Raw genomic sequence first — 20,172 nt, 5'->3', positions numbered from 1 at the left:
CTCCAGCCCTTGAAGTTTAAATACATACTGAATTTGTGACTATCACCCCATCTCTCAGTCCCTATGCTAGAGAAACCACGACCACACAAAACCCAAACCTGAATATTTAAAGTTGTACTCATAACTACTAAAAACTCAAACCAACCCAAATATCATCAATAAGGAAGGAGAACCATGTGACATATCCATACACACTGGTCTAGCAAACAGCAGCGGAATGTAACGATCCGCTGTGACAGACAACACCCTGAGAATCGAAATGCACATCAGAAAGTTAGGCAATACTCCAAATACATACCATCACTACCAGCCGGCTTCGTTCACAGATCCCAGGGAGGTAAGGATAGGGTGGCGCTCCCTCACCCTTCAGGCAAGAACTCACCCACTGGTAAATACTTGGTGGCTCAGAAGTAAAAAATGATGGGTGCTGCATAAATCCTGTCTGATCTTTCAAATTAGAGAAAGATGCAAGAATAGATTAAGATACAAGTATTTCTGTCTTTATAAACAGTGGTAAAGGAGCTAGACCAATAGTGTAGAAGACAGTGTTTGCCTTGCACATGCCCAACCCAGGTCTGACTCACAGCATCCCATATGATCCCCCCAGACACCATCAGGGATCATTTCTGAGTGCAGAGCCAGGAGTAAACACTAAGCATCGCCGGGTAGGGCCAAAACAATAAATGAATAATGATTACAGTGAGCCAGAGCAATAGTACAGAAGGCACTTGCTTTGCACATGGCCATCTGGGTTCAATTCCCAATACCCCAAAATGGTCCCAAACCCTGCTGGATGATCCCCGAACAACCCCAGGTGCGGCCCCCAAAACAAAAACAAATAACTAAACAAAACTAGCAACTTCATTCGTACACAATCAGAATAAATTTTTTTTCACATGTTCCAAAAGCTTCACATTTCTGCCACAGTAAATAATTTGACTGTTATTGTAATGTACAGAATTTTAATAATTACTATTTTTATCCCACACTGGACAGAAATCTAGCAAATTCTTCTGTTCAAGTCATATAAACAATTAAACAACACTTATGCCTAATCAGAAAACAGGAGCGAGAACCAGATTCCACTTTCCTCTAATAACTGGGTTGGTCCCTCAGTTTAGGTTCTACAACAGAACAGCAGAGGTGGAAATGTTCTATTATCTGTACTGTCCAATATGGAAACCAACAGATGCAGGAGTGGGACCAGTACTACCAAGAAACTGAGTTTTTAACATTAAATTAAGTAATACCTGTTTAGAGATTACTTATTCAACAGCACAGGAGTCTAGGGCAAAGAAGCCTTAGAATGTCTGAGAATGTTGGAAATTCTTTCCACACAATGAAGACATGGCTTTACTACTAATCAGATAAAGAACTACAAACTAAAATCTGCCTGGTGGACGAACACTGCATCCAGTCAAGAGGCACAAAAGATATAAGGAGATGTCACGACATTAATAGCACGAACACTTACCTGGATCAATTGTACACACTTGGCCAGCAGCTCTGACCAGCGTTGGGTAATCTCTGTAGTAATGATCTACATAAGGCTCCAGTTTTAAGTCCCTAAAAACATATTTTAAAAAATAATAATGTATAGCATTAGCATACACAATAATAAAAGTCTCCCTAATGCTGAACTTTAAAAAGTGTCTAACAAAATGTAAAGCATTATGCAAATGTTACTTATCTCAGAGAACCATGTTCATCTGGAAAGATTTTTCAGTACAAAATAATTTTCATGAGTTATGATAGTAATAAGAAAAGTTGACCATTAAAATAGTAATGTCTCAGAAAAGAACATCAATATCCTGAGAAAGATGACAGAAATGAGAATATATACTCTGATCTTAACTCAGAGGTTGACATGTAAGTTCAAATTCAACTTTGTATACCACCAAGGATCTTGGGGACACAAGCAACAGCATAAGGACAACAAATAAATCATGCTCAAAGGGCTGATAAAACATTATGAGTGGGAAAATATTACTGTGGATCCACTATTAGAGTCTGGGTAAGAGGCTTTTTCCATTCTGGAGATGCCCGTTTTCTCTCTTGATCTATGTAAGGCTCCAGTTTTAAGACCCTCTCTCTTTCTCTCTAACATTTCTCTAAGTGAATTTTCTTAAACAAAACTAGTTTACTTCACTTAAAAAAATATTTTAAAGTCTGGTAAAATAAGCAGATTGTCATAACAAAAACCAGTAAAACACCACAACTAGCAAACACTTCTATTGCGCTTGAAAACAAACTTGGGCAAGGTTTTTTCTCATCACTAAAATAAGGTTCAAAAAACCAACCTTGTTTGACAACTTATAAGTGCCAACTATAAAAGTATCTTTACAAAGTAGCAGGTTAACCTTATTAGACATAGGTGTCAGGGGCTGGAGAGGTAGCACAACCAGAAGGGTACTTGCTTTATATGTGGCCAATCCAGGTTCAATCCCCTGCACCCTTTATGGTCCCCCAAACCCTACCAGAAGTGATCCCTGAGCACAGAGCCAGGATTAAGGCCTGAGAGGCACAGAGTGTGGCCCCAAAACAAAATAAACAAGACCCAAGTGCCAAGAGTATGGATGCCTCTACATGCATACATCCTCAGTTTGATCCCCAGCATATCACACACACAAAGGTGAGAAAATTTCCATCACAGTACAGCCAGTCATCTTATCAAAAGATAAGGCTGGACAAGTCATTCAGAGTAATGAATATACTTTGTGACTAGACCAAGTCAAAGCATAGAAACCCCAGTACAGCCCACCAGGTTGATACATAGCCTCGACCTTCAACTAATTCCGTAGTTTACTGAAAATTTAGGCTTTCTCAGCTAGATTTCAGAAATTTATTTTCCAGGTTCTCATAGTACATTAGGCTGGTATCAAGTCATCTAAGGACATCAGGCAATTTCTTATCTACAAACAATAATTACCTTGCCAACTGAACAAGAAGGTCAACAAGAGAACGAATTCCTTCTCCCATGAGAGTATTCAACTTAAATTCCTCATAGACAAGGTGCAGAACAAAAAATATTGCAGGTATGTGAGCAAAAAGAAGTGTAGAAGAATCCAGACTGAGACTCTGTGAAAAATCCTCATCTTTCATCTGTGAAACTTCCAGGGGATTCAAACATAAAGATCTATTCAAAAGATGAGACTCAACATTCTGATGGTAGTCTGAATTTAGTAAATATTCCCAGTCCTAAGAAGAACAGAAAGGATGTTAATTTTTATTTATTTATTTATTTATTTTTGCCTTTTGGGTCACACCCGGCGATGCACAGGGGTCACTCCTGGCTCATGCACTCAGGAATCACCCCTGGCGGTGCTCAGGGGACCATATGGGATGCTGGGATTCGAACCCCAGTCGGCCGCGTGCAAGGCAAACGCCCTACCTGCTGTGCTATCACTCCAGCCCCAAGGATGTTAATTTTTAAATAACACCTCCCAGTGTCATCATTAAACAGAAATCCGTATTCATTTAAAACAATTCAAGTTCCATTTTGGTATTAAGTTGATCTGCACTACAGAAAAAAAAAAAAAAATCACAGACTTCCTCTTCAAGCACAGGTTCTCCCTCGAACACGTTGCTCAGCTGCTTATTTCTGTCTCTTTGTTTGTTCCATTCTGGGGAGCTGGAATTCTCTTTTGGACACGTAATTCCTCTCTTTCTATCCCCTCACATCTTTCTAAGTAGCACTGTAGCACTGTCGTCCCGTTGTTCACCGATTTGCTGGAGCGGACACCAGTAACGTCTCCACTGAGACTTGTTACTGTTTTTGGCATATCGAATATGCCACAGGTAGCTTGCCAGGCTCTGCCATGCAGGCGGGATACCCTCAGTAGCTTGCCAGGCTCTCCGAGGGGGACGGAGGAATTGAACTTGGGTCGGCTGCATATAAGGCAAAAGCCCTACCCGCTGTGCTATCGCTCCAGTCCCTTTATAAGTAAGCTTAAATAAAAATTATTTTGGGGCAGGAGCTATTTTGCAGTCAGTAGGGCATTTGCCTTGCATAAGGCTGATCCGGTTTGGCTCCCCCACATCCTAGGAGTGATCCATGAGTGCAGAGCCAGGAGTAAACCTTGGGCACTGCTAAGTGTGGACCCAAAAACAAACAAATAAATAAACTATTTTTTTATACACCACACACACACAAAAAAAAATTACAATGCTTAAATATCAGGACTTACATCAAAACAGCTAATCAACTGCCAGATGCCAGTATTAAATATCAAGAAAAGTCAACTTCAATCCCACTGGAAAAAAAAATTGGGCAATCTCAAACCGAGCAGCTCGCTGCAGAGACGTCTCTGGACCTTGCACCAGGCCCATTTCACTGAGGTACCTCAGACGGGAGCGGGAGTTGTCCCTCCACCTGCCCCTAGGAATCCCGATGGTGAACTTCAAGAACCCAATGAAAAACCCAGGTACAGGAGACCAGTGACTCAGGGCCTCAAGGGCTCAGAGAGGGGCCACTCCTTCCCATCTCCCCGCCCCTACGGGGTCCTGGCTGTCATGCCCTTGAATTGCCTCCGGGTGGCATTTTATACCCATTAGAGGCCAGGATCCAGAGACTCACAAATGAACCTAGGAACTGAGCAGCTGGCTACAGAGATTTCTATCACCCTAATTATCAAAATTTTAGAATTCCAGGAGCATATGGCTGCCAACAAGTAATACAAAATAAACTATCTAGTATCTGCCTGTTGGGCAGGCTTGAGTGGTAATGGGAAAATGAGAAATAATAGTGGTGGGAAGGTGTAATGGTGGTGGGGCTGGCGTTGAAATATTGAATTTAATCTATTATTGTGAACAACTTTATAAAAATAAAATTTTTTAAAAGGGGGCATGGGTTATAAAAGTGTACATCTGTCAAAATTAATAAGAGACAGACTTAAATTACAAAGTCAAAATTTGAGCATTTCCAGTGCTTAAACTGAACCTCAATTTAAAAAGTTTTAACTACTTAATAATACACATGGAATCCAGGGGCTAGAGCAATAGCACAGTGGGTAGGGCATTTGCCTTTCACGTGGCCAACCCGGGTTCGATTCCCAGCATACCATGTTTCCCTGAGCACCACCAGGGGTAATTCCTGAGTGCAGAGCCAGGAGTAACCCCTGTGCATTAATGGGTGTGACTCAAAAAAAGCAAAAAAGAAAAAAAACATGAAATCCAATACACTTAGATCCTCAACTATAGAAATACACACACACACACACACACACACACACACAAGCACGCACACAAAGTTATCACTTTATGTGAGCACTTGGAAATAAAAGATAAACCCAAATTTAAATCATGCACTGTTTTGTGCAGTCATTATTAGGTGATCATTAAAGACAAAAGTAGCTACTGAAAATATCAGATACTACCCTCCAAAATGGGCTGGAGCAATAGCACAGCGGTTGGGCATTCGCCTTTCACGTGGCCGACCCGAGTTCGATTCCTCCACCCCTCTCGGAGAGCCCAACAAGCTACCGAGAGTATCAAGCCCGAGCGGCAGAGCCTGGCAAGCTACCCATGCGTATTGGATATGCCAAAATCAGTAACAATAAGTCTCTCAATGAGAGATGTTACTGGTGCCCGCTCGAACAAATCGATGAGCAACGGGGTGACAGTGACCCTCCAAAATAGCTTAATATTAAAAGGCATAAGAATTATACTGAAGTCAACAGGAATTCTGCAAAAGGAGGAGGTTAGTAACTAATAACAATAAATCAATTTATGTTAGCAAGAAATTTTCTGAGGGGCCAGGAAGATAGTATCGGGGAGAGGGTGCTCGCCTTGAATGCAGCCTACCCAGGTTTGATCCTAGCACTACATATGGTTCTTCTGAGCACAACCAGGAATGATCCCTGAGCACAGAGTCAGGAGTAAGTCCTGCACACCACTGGAGAGAGCCCAAAGTCCCCTCCCCCAAAAAAGGAAGAACAAAAAATGTAATGCTTACATCATCAGATCCTGTTTCAGAAGGTCTTGCTTTTTTGGGTGCAATGACTGGAGAAAGTGATCCTTCAAAGTCAAACTGGAAGATGACATCAAGAAGAGAAGACAGACGCATATAAATTTATCACTGTCTGCTGACCAACTCTAAGGATTCAAAAATCATTTCTACCAATTATGGAGACCAAAGAAAATCATTAAAACTCATCTTTCCACCTGGGATAACAAGATACAAATCCCTTTCTTATAAGGCAGTAGTGAAGAGTAAATAAAAATTATACGGGTCAAGTACCTCATACAGTGCTGAGCTTGCAGGTATTGAGGTTTCCTTTCCTACAATAACGTAACACATTACTCTCTTAACAGAATAAAGACCATCAGCCATATCCAAAATATGCCAAGTCTCAGAGAATTAACCCAACAGTTAGTCATGTGTCAGCAACAAGCCAAGATTTAGTCCAGTAAAGAGTGTAACAAATGCTATGTCAGACAGAGGTAGCAATTCTTCAAAACCTTTTGTTATTATTCTCCCTGAATTCACAGCCAGCCTACACAGCCACTCCATTTGGTGTCATGCTTGGGCCAGTGTCTGTGAAGCTAATTCAAACCTGCTACGCTTCCAGGCATGAACACCTCCATGCTTACTTTGAGGCCTCATGCTGAAGACAGCAGTGAGCTCAGGCTCACATCTCTGAATAAGACTGTGACCCGTTTACCTGCTACACACTGCCCCGGGAACAAGAGCAAATGTCTCATTGAGTGTAAGCAATATGTCTCCAGAGAAATGTAAAACATAACAATGATTTTCTGGAAGAAATACCACTCCAGTGAAACTGCCAGGTACACAGGCCTTCAGGCTGAGAACTCTGGGGCCTCCCTGGCAGATCAAAGAACTGTCCCAGTTCTACACCTCCTAGAGTGCACAGCCACATACGCGGCCACATGACACTAACAGCCAAGAGGAACACAGCAAAAATTTTTCAGATGGGAAAGTAGCAAGAAGCCCATGTAACACAGATGGCTCAACTAGCAATAAACTCTGTAAATCCTCAATGACTTTAATAATACCATTGTGAGCTAAAACATTTTCACAAACTTTCTTTTACTAAACTATTTTTTTACAATACCATTTGTTGTTTCATTGCAGCAATTAATTTTAAACAAATTATTTTTGTGCCTGACAAAGGAGCTGACTGGGAAGATAAGGGTAGGGGTAAACTGGGGACAATGCTGAAGGGAATGTCACAACGGTGGTGAGATTAGTGTTGCACACTGAATGCCTAGAACAACTGCATTATGAGGGGCTGGAGAGACAGTACAGTCGATCTAGATATCAGAGACCCAGAGACTCACAAATGATCTCAGAAAAGAGCAGCACACTGAAGAGCTATCTCCGGACCCCAATTATTTAAAATTTTGGAATTCAAGGAGCACGTGGATACTTTTACAGCCACATAACATCCCATACTATTCATAACAATATAAAATAAATTATTCAGCATCTGAAACATACACACACACAGAAAACAAAAGACTATCTGGCAATAAATAAGTCAGACAGTCACGTCCTTCTTCATAAAAGAAAAAAAGAAGAATGGTGGCTTTTCTACTGAACACTGCAAAAGGGTCATGGTTCTCAGCTAGAAAATGGGACACAATTGTTCTGCAGAACAGTTACATAGAACTATGAAGAGCTGAAATGGACTTACTATTGAAATCCTCAGTATTTATAAGGCTCCAATTTTTAATACCTAATTAAGGGAAACTTTGGAATAAGGCAACACTCATGAATTGTTGTAAGTAAGAAAACTGTCTCTATTTTCAATTCCAGAGGACAAGGGCTGGTGAGAGAGTACAGCAGTAAGGCTCTTGCCTTACATACAGCTGACCCAATCCCAGGCACCCAGATGGTCCCATGAGCCTGCCAGGAGTGATCCCTGATCACAGAGCCATGAGTCAACTCTGTGAAGTATGTGTGGCCCACAAACAAAAACAAAAACAAACCCCTAAAATAATAAAAAAAGAAATCTCCGGATTATGATCACTTTGATTCAATTTCTTCACCAATAAAAATCATGAATACTACTAATCCTCGTATAAATTGCAGTCATTTTATAAAAATGAAATAACATGCTTTACAAATTTATAAATGAAGTAATTATATACTTTATATATTATTATACATATTATAGTGTTGTTTTGTTAAACAAGGCATGCCTAGAATTAAACTCATCTATTATATACTCTGGTGTATAGAGAATTATGTAAACAGTATATTAACAAAAAAATAACCAGGAAGAAAAATAATTGTATGTACTTACATTTCGGGTCCAGGCTAAGCGATCTGTGTTATAACCCATCAAGTTCATGAGACAAGTTACAAATAAATTCCACTCTGAGTGATAGCTGGGTCCTCCTGGAGCACTGTGGACACTGTACCACTTGACGAGCATCTGAACTGCTATTTCTTTAGGCAGGATAACCTTAATTGCTTGCAAACACATTTGTACTGTTGAAAATCAAGACATTCATCTCAGTGTGTATCCATATGTGCATTTCCCTCCTCTTTTTAAATAAGGCAATTGTTTAACTCCCACTACATGAAGGCCGATTATTCTGTAAAAAGAACTGTCTTTCTTTGGTGCTCAAGGAACCTGCGGTGGGAAACGGGCCCTGCTCCCTGCAATACTCAGCACGGCTGTGCAGACCTAACAGTTTCATACTTGGGCCCAGCAAGGAGTGCCAGGGGGTCATCAGAGTTATAACCAACAGTGCTCAGTGGCCATGTGGTGCCAGGACCTGCACTGCAGCCCCTGGAGATAGCTCCCGGGCCCAGCAAAGAAAACCGTCATTAAAGAGCCAAAGGATGAGGCCACAATAGAGCACCCTAAAGGCCAATATACATTTTCCATGCTAGACTCTGGTTCTATCCTCAGCACTGCATGGTTCTGAAATACTAAAATGAACAAGCTTTGCAGGCAAGCAAGGCAGCTTTAAGTTCATGAACTCCAGATCAGAAATAAGGTATCAAATAGCCCAATTTACCTGAGATGATTATGATTTACATCTACTGCACAACAAATTATTAATAACCTTCCATTTCACTCTGAAATGTCATAATCCAGTCAATAGCTTTTTAAATTTCTCACCAAAAAAATGTCCTAGATTGGTCAACAAATTAAAGATCATTCTCTCAAAAACAACCACCACGTGAATTTTTGCTTGTGTACTTTATGCTTATCTGATAGCCAATGTATGCAATTTACATTTTTATGGAAAAAGCAATTTACCTTTCCCACAGTGCTGGGGATTGAACCCAGACTCTCACACATGTTCAATCACTGAATCACACCCTCAACCGCACAACAGCAAACCTTATTGGCGTTAAACAATATTTCAAATGAGTGAACTACTGTTAACTAAAACTTCAGAATCTTTATCTGACATTACATTTCTAAGATGTTCAAGATGTTCTCTGACTTAAGTAGATCCAAATCAAAACTGCTTAACTCATACCTTTCTGACTCGGTGTCGTTAATATGGATCATCAGTCATGTGGCTACATGTCCTTGGAACCCCCCTCGAGGGCTCGGGCTTCTGCTATGAAAAGACAGGTCTGCTCTAAAAGCTACAGGGTCTAGGACCATGGTGTTGTTTTGTTTTTTTAATTTTCTTTTCTTCTCTTTAGAGAAATCCTTCCTCAGAAGCCTAGATTTTTTTCCCCTCATCTATCTGCTACATATGCACAGTTAGCAAATGTTAGATAACACTTGGAATAAAGGTCAGAATATGAAAAAAGGTCAGAAACCCAAATAACCAAGTCTGTCATGGACGAATCCAAAATAAGTATCAACCAGATGTTACTTAAGGGAATGAGGCAGCCTTCACACAGAACACTCATAAACTAAGTGACATCATCTTACTGTGAGAATAAGATCCTATTTTGCTTGTAATTATCTTACTTAATCCATTATTTTTTTAAAATACGTCTTATTTAGGCTTCTACTTCCAGGTACAGAGCCTGGCAATTACTCGCCTTCTAGAGAAGCAAGGTATTCCCATGCCAATTCAGAACATTATTTACCACATCAATGAGTCATACCCTAAAATTAAAGTCATTTAGTCTATTTACTAGGTTCCAGGAACCACACAAAATTTCCAGTGCCTAGAAATTTTAAAATTCATATGCCATAACTTTTCTGAGATCGTGTAGGCATTCTTTTCTTGGCTTTTATTTGCTATAAATTCTTTACATTCTAAAAGTTTCCTTTATATCTTATGCTTAGAGATGAGACATGCTACACTAGTACTGGGGTTGTGGCCAGATGCACAGTGCTCAGGGCTTACTTCTGGTGACTCTGGCGACCCAGGATGGAACCGGGTACCCAGCACTGAACCACGGTGAGTCATGTATGTACAAGGCAAACATCATAACCCCTCCAGCCCATTCCACTAGCGTTCTCCAAACTATACCAATTAAAACAGACTCTAGTTTCAGCCAAATGCTTAACTACATTTTGATTATAATACTTAGTTTTAATCAGCTACAGCAATTTTTTTAACTTCTCCATTTCTCTGAAACGAAGAGATTTAAGATTAAAAACTATCAGATATGCCAAAACTAGTTGCTTAGGTTTTTTTCTCAGAGGTAACACATTTATTATACCATAATGTGATTATGTTGTACATATGAGAACTCCCAAAGCAACAGAGCCAGCACAAACTTGAAGGGAAGTCCGGTCTTGAGGCTAACAGAGACAAGACAGCTCAAGGCTCCCCAGGGCTCACGGCTTCTCTAAAAGCAAAAAACCCCATTTCAAAAACTGCAAATACTGCCTTTACTACCCCAATTACTAGTGTAAGCCAGCAATTACTCTAAATTTTATCAACAAAATTGAAAATGCACAGAAGCCAATTCTGATTTTTCCATCATACCTAATTCAGAGGTGGCAATTTCAGGAATGGTAATTCTAACCATGGAGCCATTACTCAGTTCCTAGAGAAAAGGAGGGAAACAAATTAAGACAAGAAGAATCTGCCATATGTTAAAATGTTGAAATATCTTAGAATCAGCTGATGCTTTCAAGACTTTGCCTGTCAAAGCAAAATTCAAAAGTGAAAAGTACTTTTCAAACAAAACCAAATACTTTCAAATTTCAGAAATCATAGATGTGCTTATCTGTAAATCACTTACAAAAGTTCTTGTTTTAATAAAGTGCCTCAATCTTAGATACTAACAGTTACTGAAAAGAAACTTATTTTCAATGACGAACAAAAAGGTATGTCAAAATACAATTTAACAGCATAAGTTTCATTTTCAAAATTAGCTTAATAGCTGTGAATTTTTTTTTTTTTTTTTTTTTTTTTGCTTTTTAGGTCACACCCAGCGATGCTCAGGGGTTACTCCTGGTTTTGCACTCAGGAATTACTCCTGGCGGTGCTTGGAGGACCATATGGGATGCCGGGGATTGAACCCAGGTTGGCGGCGTTCAAGGCAAACGCCTTACCTGCTGTGCTATCACTCCGGCCCCAATAGCTGTAAATTTTTAACAGAAATATAAAGTAAAATACTATATAAGATGACACAAGAAAATTTTAAGATCATAAAAAAATGTTTTCATTTTACAAACAAAATCCTGCATTCTGAAATCTGAAACGATAGATATATTTCTCAGAAATATATCTTTTCCAAAATAGTCTATTGTTTCATTTCCTTATCTGTCAGGGCCACACCCACCCATGTTCATCCAGCAATGCTCAGGTCATGAGGAACCAGAGGTCAATCCCCAGTCACAAGTACAACTCCCAACCCTCATAAAATCATCCTTGAAAAATAAATACACTTACCAGGGTTACTCTATTATGGACAGGGTCTCTTATAGAATGAATGTAAGTTCCAAGCTGCTGGAAAGTACAATCGTCATTATAGAGAGAATCATGAAGTTTTGAAGAATCCCGTAGTTCTGGAACTGGAGACAACAGAACCACCTATAAAAAGGAATTAATACCACACATATCAAGGATTCTCTGAGAAATTAAAGATAAAGAAAATTTAACAACTGATCTCTTGCCAATAGCCTAACAATTATACAGAGCAGTCTAAAAATCTCTCTGCTCTAGGTGCAATGAGGCAGCAGACCAGATCGTCACCAGAACCAACCAGGAAAAGTGGGACAAAAATGTGATGAATGGCACCAGAGGACCTGAGGGGACCAAGAGATAAGAGACAGAAGGGACAGAGAGGCAAGTGGCCCCAATGCCCCACTCTTTTTCTTGCTTTGGGCACTTGCAGGGGAGGTTTAGTGGGGGGCTTAGGAGTAGGGGCGGAGATGAAGGAGCACACGGGAATACATGCAAACTGGGAACGTCCAAGGAAAACTGTGGTTAGAATAAGACTTTGCCTTAACACTCTGGGCTTCTCACAAGGCTAGTGCGAAAAACTGCCCTTTGAAGTGGCCAAGGCCGTCAACAGCCATATGGCCCTGATGACTCTGGAATGGTCAGAGCACATACGAAGGATAGGAGTGAGAAACAAAGAAATGAGATGCAGGGGTGACTGGAGTTGGCACGGGGCAGTGTGGAGCGTCTTGGGTAGCAGTGAAGGTACAGGAATTTGACACATCAAAACCATGAAAGTTAATGCTCTTGTAAACATGTCCCCTGAATGACAATTTTGGGATCTTCGAGGATTCTGTTGATTTGGTTTTGGACTCAGACTGGGCAGTGTTCAGGGCTTACTCCTGGCTCTGTGCTCAGTGATCACTCCTGGGAGGGTTTGGGGGAACACATGGGTGGCAGGGATTGAACCTAGGTCAATAACATGTAAGGCAAGGGCTTTATCTGCTATACTATTGCTCCATACCCCTATAACATTTTTTTAACATTTAAAAAAAAAAGACACTTCCCATAGAGGCAAATGTTTTCCCTAAAAATGCATGTACATATTTGCTCAACTGTAGACTCACAAAAATTCTACATGATCATAATTACGACTTACATGCAGATCGCTCCCATTTTAAACCTAATCATGACCACCAACTCTCTCTGTATTCCCATCATTCAATTTCTAGGACAACTCTAAGTAAATGTCTTGTCGGCAGTGGAAGCCAAGCAAACAGGAGATGTCATCATTATTCCAAACCAGCTTCTGCTCCAAAAGCTGACCAGGGAAACTGTTCTCCACTGCGCCTGCAGCTCAGCTGCAACCTATCAAAGTGACGGCAGCGGCCACGTCAGCCTTCAGTGTCCCTATGAACTCCCGCCTAGCACAGCCCAACACCAGCCACCCTGCACTATGGAGCTCTCAGGAAGCAGAGAACCATTCTAGTTATAAAAAGAAGTCACATGTCACATAAACCTCAAATACTCTTCTAGCACACCTTTTCAAAGCTCTGCAAATGGGAAAGAACTCATGTGTTTTAAAAATAAATTCAGGGGGCTGGATCGATAGCACAGTGGGTAGGGCGTTTGCCTGGCACGTGGTCAACCCGGGTTCGATTTCAGTATTCCATTTGGTCCCCCAAGCACCACCAGGGGTGATTCCTGAGTGCATAGCCAGGAGTAACCCCTGTGCATCATTGGGTGTGACCCAAAAAGCAAAAAATTAATAAATAAATAAGTTCAGGTCTAAATATTATCTAAGACAAGTGCCAATACCAGCCTTACTAAGGGACTATTGTCTGAAACATGTCTACAATTATTAGTGCCAAGTTCCAATTCTACCATTTTACAACTGAAGGAACCATCATTGAACCAAGCTCCTTGAAAACATGATTCATTTTCAACAACACCGACTCCGTGACTCACCTCATCCAAGGATCCAAGTAGTTTACTAAGAGGCTTGGGAGTACCAATGCCATCCAGGGGCGTGCTCGGCCGCGGCATCGTGTTCGACATGGTCAGGGAAGGAGTTGGCAGGCCAGGGATAAAAACCTTTCCCACCTTTAAGCAAAAAACAGTTGAGGGAAAGAGGGGGAGAATGATTGCTCTTACTGTAGTATATTCTTCAAAGGTACCCCCACCCATGAAATCCCAGTCAATCAGGCCATAGGGTCAAAGCGTGGGCTGGGGGTTACCCAGGTTATGGCCAGAGCTGCACCTGGTGGCACAGAAGGACTCTGTGGTGCCAGGGACTGAACCAGGAGATGTCTGGTTCTGAGATCACTGAGATGGGATGAATGACAGAGATGCATGCCTATCTCCCCTATTCCCTTTCCCCGCCCCCCTCAGGGCAATGGGGGCTGACAAAGACAACTCCCTCTCGTGCAGGAGCCTGGGGAGCACACCCCAGCACCAAGAAGAGGGAGCCTGAGCAGTACTAAGGGTGGCCCAAAGAGTAACAAAGGTCAACATCCAACATCATCCAGCTACCAATATCTTTGCTCCTGATGCATAAGAAGTTTGGAGACAGGGAGAAGGAAAGGGAATATAATACCATAGGCAAGAGAGTATACAGAATTCTGGGTGCAATGAGTTTTTCCACCTTACTGGCAGTAAAGATAGCAGGGACACTATCTTTACCACTGAAGAGTTCAGGGCCTATAAGCAACAATCTTGACACCCAAGTCTCCAGGCAAAGGAAAAAGACATCAATTAGTCTGAGTGGCTGCAAAAATGAGGCAGATTATGTTTCAGAAATTAAATCCAACCTAATTCAAGTTGTGCTCACTAGCTCACAATTTCAAATACATCTCAAAAATCTATCAAATACTCTCTCAAATATTTCTTTAAAAAATTACATGTTGGGGCTAGAGTGATAGCACAGCGGGTAGGGTGTTTGCCTTGCATGTGGCCTACCCGGGTTCAATTCCCAGCATCCCATATGGTCTCCCGAGCACCGCCAGGAGTCATTCCTGAGTGCAGAGCCAGACGTACCCTGAGCATTGCCAGGTGTGGCCCCAAAAAGAAAAAAAAAAATTACATGAAAACTCTCCAAGAATGAATTGATGACCTTCAGATTAACCATCTCTTATGTTAGCTATCCACAGGATTTTTCTCAGAAAGATTCTTATATAGGTAGCTGATAGGGAAGGGGCGGCGGGGTGTTGGAGGAAAGTTGACACTGGCGACAGGATTGGTGATAGAAAATTGTATACCTGAAACTCAACTAGGAATAATTTTGTAAAACACTAAATTCTGCCTCAATTTTTTTTAAAAAACTAAGTTTTTTCCATTTTCATTAGGAGCAGAGAGATAGTACAGTGAGTAGGGCATTTGCCTTGCACATGGTCAACCAGGGTTTGATCCCGGCATCCCATATACTTCCCCAGAACAGCCAGGAGGAATTCCTGAGTGCAGTCAGAATTAAGCCCCAAGCATTGCTGGGTGTGGCCCAAAAACAAATCTTATCTATACAGTGGGAGGGTTAGGGGGTGCTCTGACAAGGGCCATCTGAATATTTATAACATCTTTCACAGGCTGTTCATATAAGCTAATGGGCTGCTGGCAGCTGATGAGAAGCACATGAGTCTGTCAGGTTTTTGTTTTGGGTTTGTTTTTATTTTGGGGCCACACCTGGTGGTAATCAGAGTTTACTCCTGGCTCTGTACTCAGGGATCAGTCCTGGTAAGACTCAGTGGATCATATATAGTGCCAGGAATCTAACACAGGTAAGCTATGCAAAGCAAGTGCCTCACCCACAATACTATCTCTCTGGTCTCAATACATTAAGTTTTCAATAAAGCTATTAAAAACCTCCAGGTCATATTAGTGTTGGAATTATGTGCCGTTGCTAACAATAAAATCTCAATTTTTTTTAAACTTAAAAAATAAGAGAATCTAGCATTAAAAAAGTAAAGATAAAACCCTGTCAAATGTAGGCTAGAGTGACAGTACAGAGGGCAGGGCATTTGCCTTGCAAACATTAAAATAAGGGTTCAATGCCCAGCACCCCATTTGGCCTGAGCCCCACCAAAAATAATCCCAGAGCACAGAGCCAGTAATAAGCCCTGAGCACAACCAGTGGTGGCCCCAAAACTAAAAATAAATAAATAAATAAAATTTTTAAAATTGCCATACATATCAATACACCGAACATAATGAAAATACATAAAAAATTTAGGAGTTAACAAGACTACCCACATATCAATTTCAAAACCACACTCTTGAGGGAATCTGTTAACTTTCTGCAATCTACCATTGCTCCATTAAAAGTTCCCCCATCAAGGCCACAGGCTCTGGCTTTGCACATGGCCAACCCAGGTTAAATCCTGGGCACTTCATATGGTCCCCCAAGCACAGCCAAGAGTAATTCTTAAGTGCAGAGCCAGGAGTTACCCTAAGTATCACCAGGTATGACCCAAAAGACAAAAAAAGAAACTTCCCCATCTGTGCTGAGTTCCTACTGCCGGTCTATCTAATGGCAATGAATCCTAGGCTTCCAAATTTAAAAAATTTCTACCAACTGCTACTGCCAGGAGATAACAAAGTGAGTAGAGGGTGTGGTTTGACAGTAGGAGGGGCTCCCTAAGTAGTGCTCAGGGAAACCAAGGCGTCACCTTCTGTTACTCAATCTAGCTCTGCAGGGCTCACCTGAAAATGCAGAGCTACTCTGACCTGCAATGCCAGGGGGTCACCAGAGCCACACCCAGCAGTGCTCCAGGTGCCATGCTGAGCTGGGGATCCAATTCAACGTCAGAGAACTCGAGGCAAGTAAGTACTCACGGCCCTTCAAGCTATCACCATGGCCCCAGAAGGTAACACATTTCAAATACAAAACTAAAGTAACATTACAAATATTATCGACGGCCAGGGATAAAGTTCAATGACAGAGTACATACTTGGCAAGGTGGACTCCCTGGGTTTGACCCCAACACCACAAAAACAAAAATAAATTAAAACGAAGGTGGAAGCCTTAGAAAAACTCTTTAACTGCATCACTTACCCGAACCACTCCTGTGTAAAGCACCAGGTTGCCGCTGCCTTCCAGGACCAGCATGGTATCTATCTTCAAAAAAGATATTGATAATAATTTTCCAATGTGTGCAAGTTATGAAGCTTCAAGGTTTTCAACTTCTCAAGAAATGTGTCTGCACTTACCTCCACGGGCGCCGCATCCTTTGCCTGGATGTTGGTGACAGAGCCGAAGATGAGCTGGGTATTGTCATTACTCTCTTGAAACTTTACACAGCTGGAGAGTAAAATAAAAAGGAACAAACCATTGCTCCATATAACAACCTACATGAATCTCAAGATTATTACGGTGACTGAAAAAAGAGCCAGTCTACAAATATTATAGTCATTATAATTTCATTTATGTAACCTTTCCAAATAATAAAACATAAAGAGTCAGAGAACATATTAGTGGTTGGCAGACGTTAGATACAAGGCTAAAACAGACTACAAGAGCACAAAAAGGCAGGCCTAGTGCAACAGCACACTGGGCAGATCAGTTGCCTTACACATGGCTGACCTGGGTTCGACCCCCGGTACTCCCTTTGGTCCCCCAAACCCCGCCAGGAGTAAGTCCTGAGCACTGCTGGGTATGACCCAAAAACAAAACCAAACCCCAAAAGAGTACCAAAAAAGAAGCATGAAGAAGATTTTTGAGGTAATAAGGAAGTTTAGTATTTTGATTGTGGTGTCTGCATAAATTAGCACATGAAGAGAAACTTCCTGGGATCATATGTACACACACAAGCAAGTAAATGTGAAACTGATAAAAAGTGTAAGGTTCATAACTGTGAATAAAATGAAAATTGTGCAAGAAATTCAAGTTTAAGGTCTTGAGATAGTACTATAATTTCCTCTTTGAATACTGCCTGTGCTTATGGAAGGTATTACCTCTGGAGAGAGAATGCTGGGTACACAGAGCCCCTCTTCTATTTTGCAGTTCCCTATGACTTCAAATTTTGAAATTCCCTATGATTTCAAAACAAAAAAATAATTGGACAAAAGACTTCAGTACATGTTTCACCGAAGAAGGCAAAGCAGGTGAGCTGATGCTCAACATTTTATTCTAAAGCAAATAAAAGCCAGGGACCACCCAGAGAATGGCTACAGAGTGACAATCTCCCAGTTGTCAGAGGTGGAGAAGCTAGAAGCCCCAAGCTGCTGGAGGCCCGTCTATGTCAGTTTGGCTTATCTATAAAAGTCCAACATTTGACTCAATAACATCACGCCCCTCTATTTTCCCAATAAGAAAATCCTGATGGGCCAGAGTCAGCATGGGGGTAAGGTGCTTGCTTCGCTTGCAGCCAACCCTAGCTTGATCCCCAGCACTGCACATGATCCCCCCAGCACAGCCAGGAGTGATCCTTGGGCAGTCAGGAGTCAGCCCTGAGCACTACTGGGTGTGGTACCAAAGAAAAATAAACAAAACCAACCAAGTAAGTCCACACAAAGACCTCCATTTCAATGTTCATATAACACTCTATTTTATGATCAAAAAGTGGAAACAAGCAGAATGTTAACTAATGACTGGATAAACGAAACACAACATCTCACTGCAATGGATTACAATGCAGCCATATGAGCCAAGTATTCATACATGTTCTAACAGAGTAGATTCTAGAAAAGCAGTGATAACTGAAACAAGTTAGACAGAAGAGTAGGCATTGTATGATTCTGGAAATTCCAGAAAAGGTGGAAAATCTATGCAATGACTGCTAAGATTTGGAAATGAAAAGAAATTGATTGAATATCAAATACAAAGGATCTTTCCAGGTGATAGAAATATGTTAAAATTGTCTCTGATGCCGGGTGAATAACTACTAGAGAAACACACAACTGCACACTTACAATATATCCACTTTACCTTATGAAGGGTTTTTTTTCCCCAACAAAATTACTTAAGATCACTATTGCTACCACACCACCCTGCTCTCCTCTCCTCTCAAAAAGTAGCCCCAAGTTTGTTATTTACACAGAATCAATGGGACATACACTTACCGTAACTGGAGCTGAGACTCTACCAAAAAGCACAAGAACTTCTGCCCACATAAGTCAGATGTTATGAATACCTTAGAGGCTTGTGAATTTTTCTCTCTGCAACAGATAAAGAAACTGTTAGCATTGGTTCAAAAATCTATCATGATCGCTATAAGTCTTCAAAAACATTCCACAAGAAATTTTAAAAGCTATTGGGCCAAGCCCTTACTTTGAAGAAATAAAAACACATCTAAGCTTCAAAAATATTCCACAAGAAATTTTAAAATATTCCACAAGAAATTTTAAAAGCTATTGGGCCAAGCCCTTACTTTGAAGAAATAAAAACACACCTAAGCTTCATGATCTCTAAAACTCCGTTAAGCTCTTTGATTCTGAGCCCAATACATGGCTTTTTGGGGGACTTATTACAATAAATTTGTCATCATCAATTGACTTTTTAATCCATATTGTATGTCACCGACTCCAAACTTGAATTCTTATTCCTGAGGGCCTTATGGGTCACACTTTATGATTTCTCCAATCTATCCTCTCTCCTTCTCTCGGCTCTACTTCACCCCTTTTTCAAACCGTGTCTCTAATTCCCAATGACTTTTTTTTCTAGACCAGGAAATAAGATGGTATTTCTGGGGCTGGCAAGATAGTGCAAAGAACTAGAGTACATGTGTGTAAGACCCTGAGTTCAATCTCCTTCACTGGGTGCTCCCCACCCCGCCACCACCACCACCCAAGCACCAGGATGCCGGGCAGCATCCCCACCCCCCAAAAAAAATAGGTAATTCTGTAAAATAAGGATATGCAATACATTTACCCACCAACAAAGAATTCAAAGATTTCTTTTTTACTGCAGTGCCATAATCCAACCTAGGTTTCCTAAACGTAGCTTTCATTTCACAAATGCGCTGTTACCATTAAGTCACATTCCTGGCCACTAAGTGTAGGAATTTATATTTGAGGGGTGATAAAAGTGAATTCTCCTTCAACTCACAGCTCTACCTTCCTTAATCCATCTGTCCCATTCCCCCTGTCTACAAATAGCATTGTTCTATTTCAAAGAAAATAAGCCTGTTAAGCATCTATCAGATAACCATCAACTACTCTCCCAGTGACTAATCTCTCCATCTATGCTCCTTTATTTCCTTGTTTAGTCAATATCCTATCTCCTGTATTTTCAATGCTTCCATCCATTTGGATAATCCTGTGGCCTATTCTCTCACATTAAAATAAAAGTCTCGGGGCCTGAGTATAACAGGTAAGGGAGCTTTCCTTGCACGTGGCTGGACCCATCACACTTCCCAGCATGATGGAGTGATGCCTGAGTGAACCCTGAGCACCATCAGG

General features: G+C 41.1%; 1 protein-coding gene across 2 annotated transcripts in view; it reads right to left on the bottom strand.

Moving 5' to 3' along the window:
* The window catches only part of ANAPC1 (anaphase promoting complex subunit 1), an 81,363-nt gene that overhangs the window by 43,710 nt on the left and 17,481 nt on the right, over positions 1 to 20,172 (bottom strand). For both annotated transcript variants that reach the window (XM_004609246.2, XM_055121931.1), the window contains 11 exons: positions 18,835 to 18,930; positions 16,984 to 17,074; positions 16,829 to 16,891; positions 13,753 to 13,887; positions 11,794 to 11,934; positions 10,882 to 10,942; positions 8,268 to 8,455; positions 5,954 to 6,028; positions 2,930 to 3,198; positions 1,475 to 1,566; positions 299 to 447 (listed from right to left, as the gene is read on the bottom strand). In XM_004609246.2, coding sequence (XP_004609303.2) covers positions 299 to 447; positions 1,475 to 1,566; positions 2,930 to 3,198; positions 5,954 to 6,028; positions 8,268 to 8,455; positions 10,882 to 10,942; positions 11,794 to 11,934; positions 13,753 to 13,887; positions 16,829 to 16,891; positions 16,984 to 17,074; positions 18,835 to 18,930 — 1,360 coding nt within the window. The remainder of the gene's footprint in view (positions 1 to 298; positions 448 to 1,474; positions 1,567 to 2,929; positions 3,199 to 5,953; positions 6,029 to 8,267; positions 8,456 to 10,881; positions 10,943 to 11,793; positions 11,935 to 13,752; positions 13,888 to 16,828; positions 16,892 to 16,983; positions 17,075 to 18,834; positions 18,931 to 20,172) is intronic.

The sequence above is a fragment of the Sorex araneus genome, chromosome X (assembly GCF_027595985.1).
Source record: "Sorex araneus isolate mSorAra2 chromosome X, mSorAra2.pri, whole genome shotgun sequence".
NCBI lineage: Eukaryota > Metazoa > Chordata > Mammalia > Eulipotyphla > Soricidae > Sorex > Sorex araneus.
This window is presented reverse-complemented; position numbering and strand designations above follow the sequence as displayed.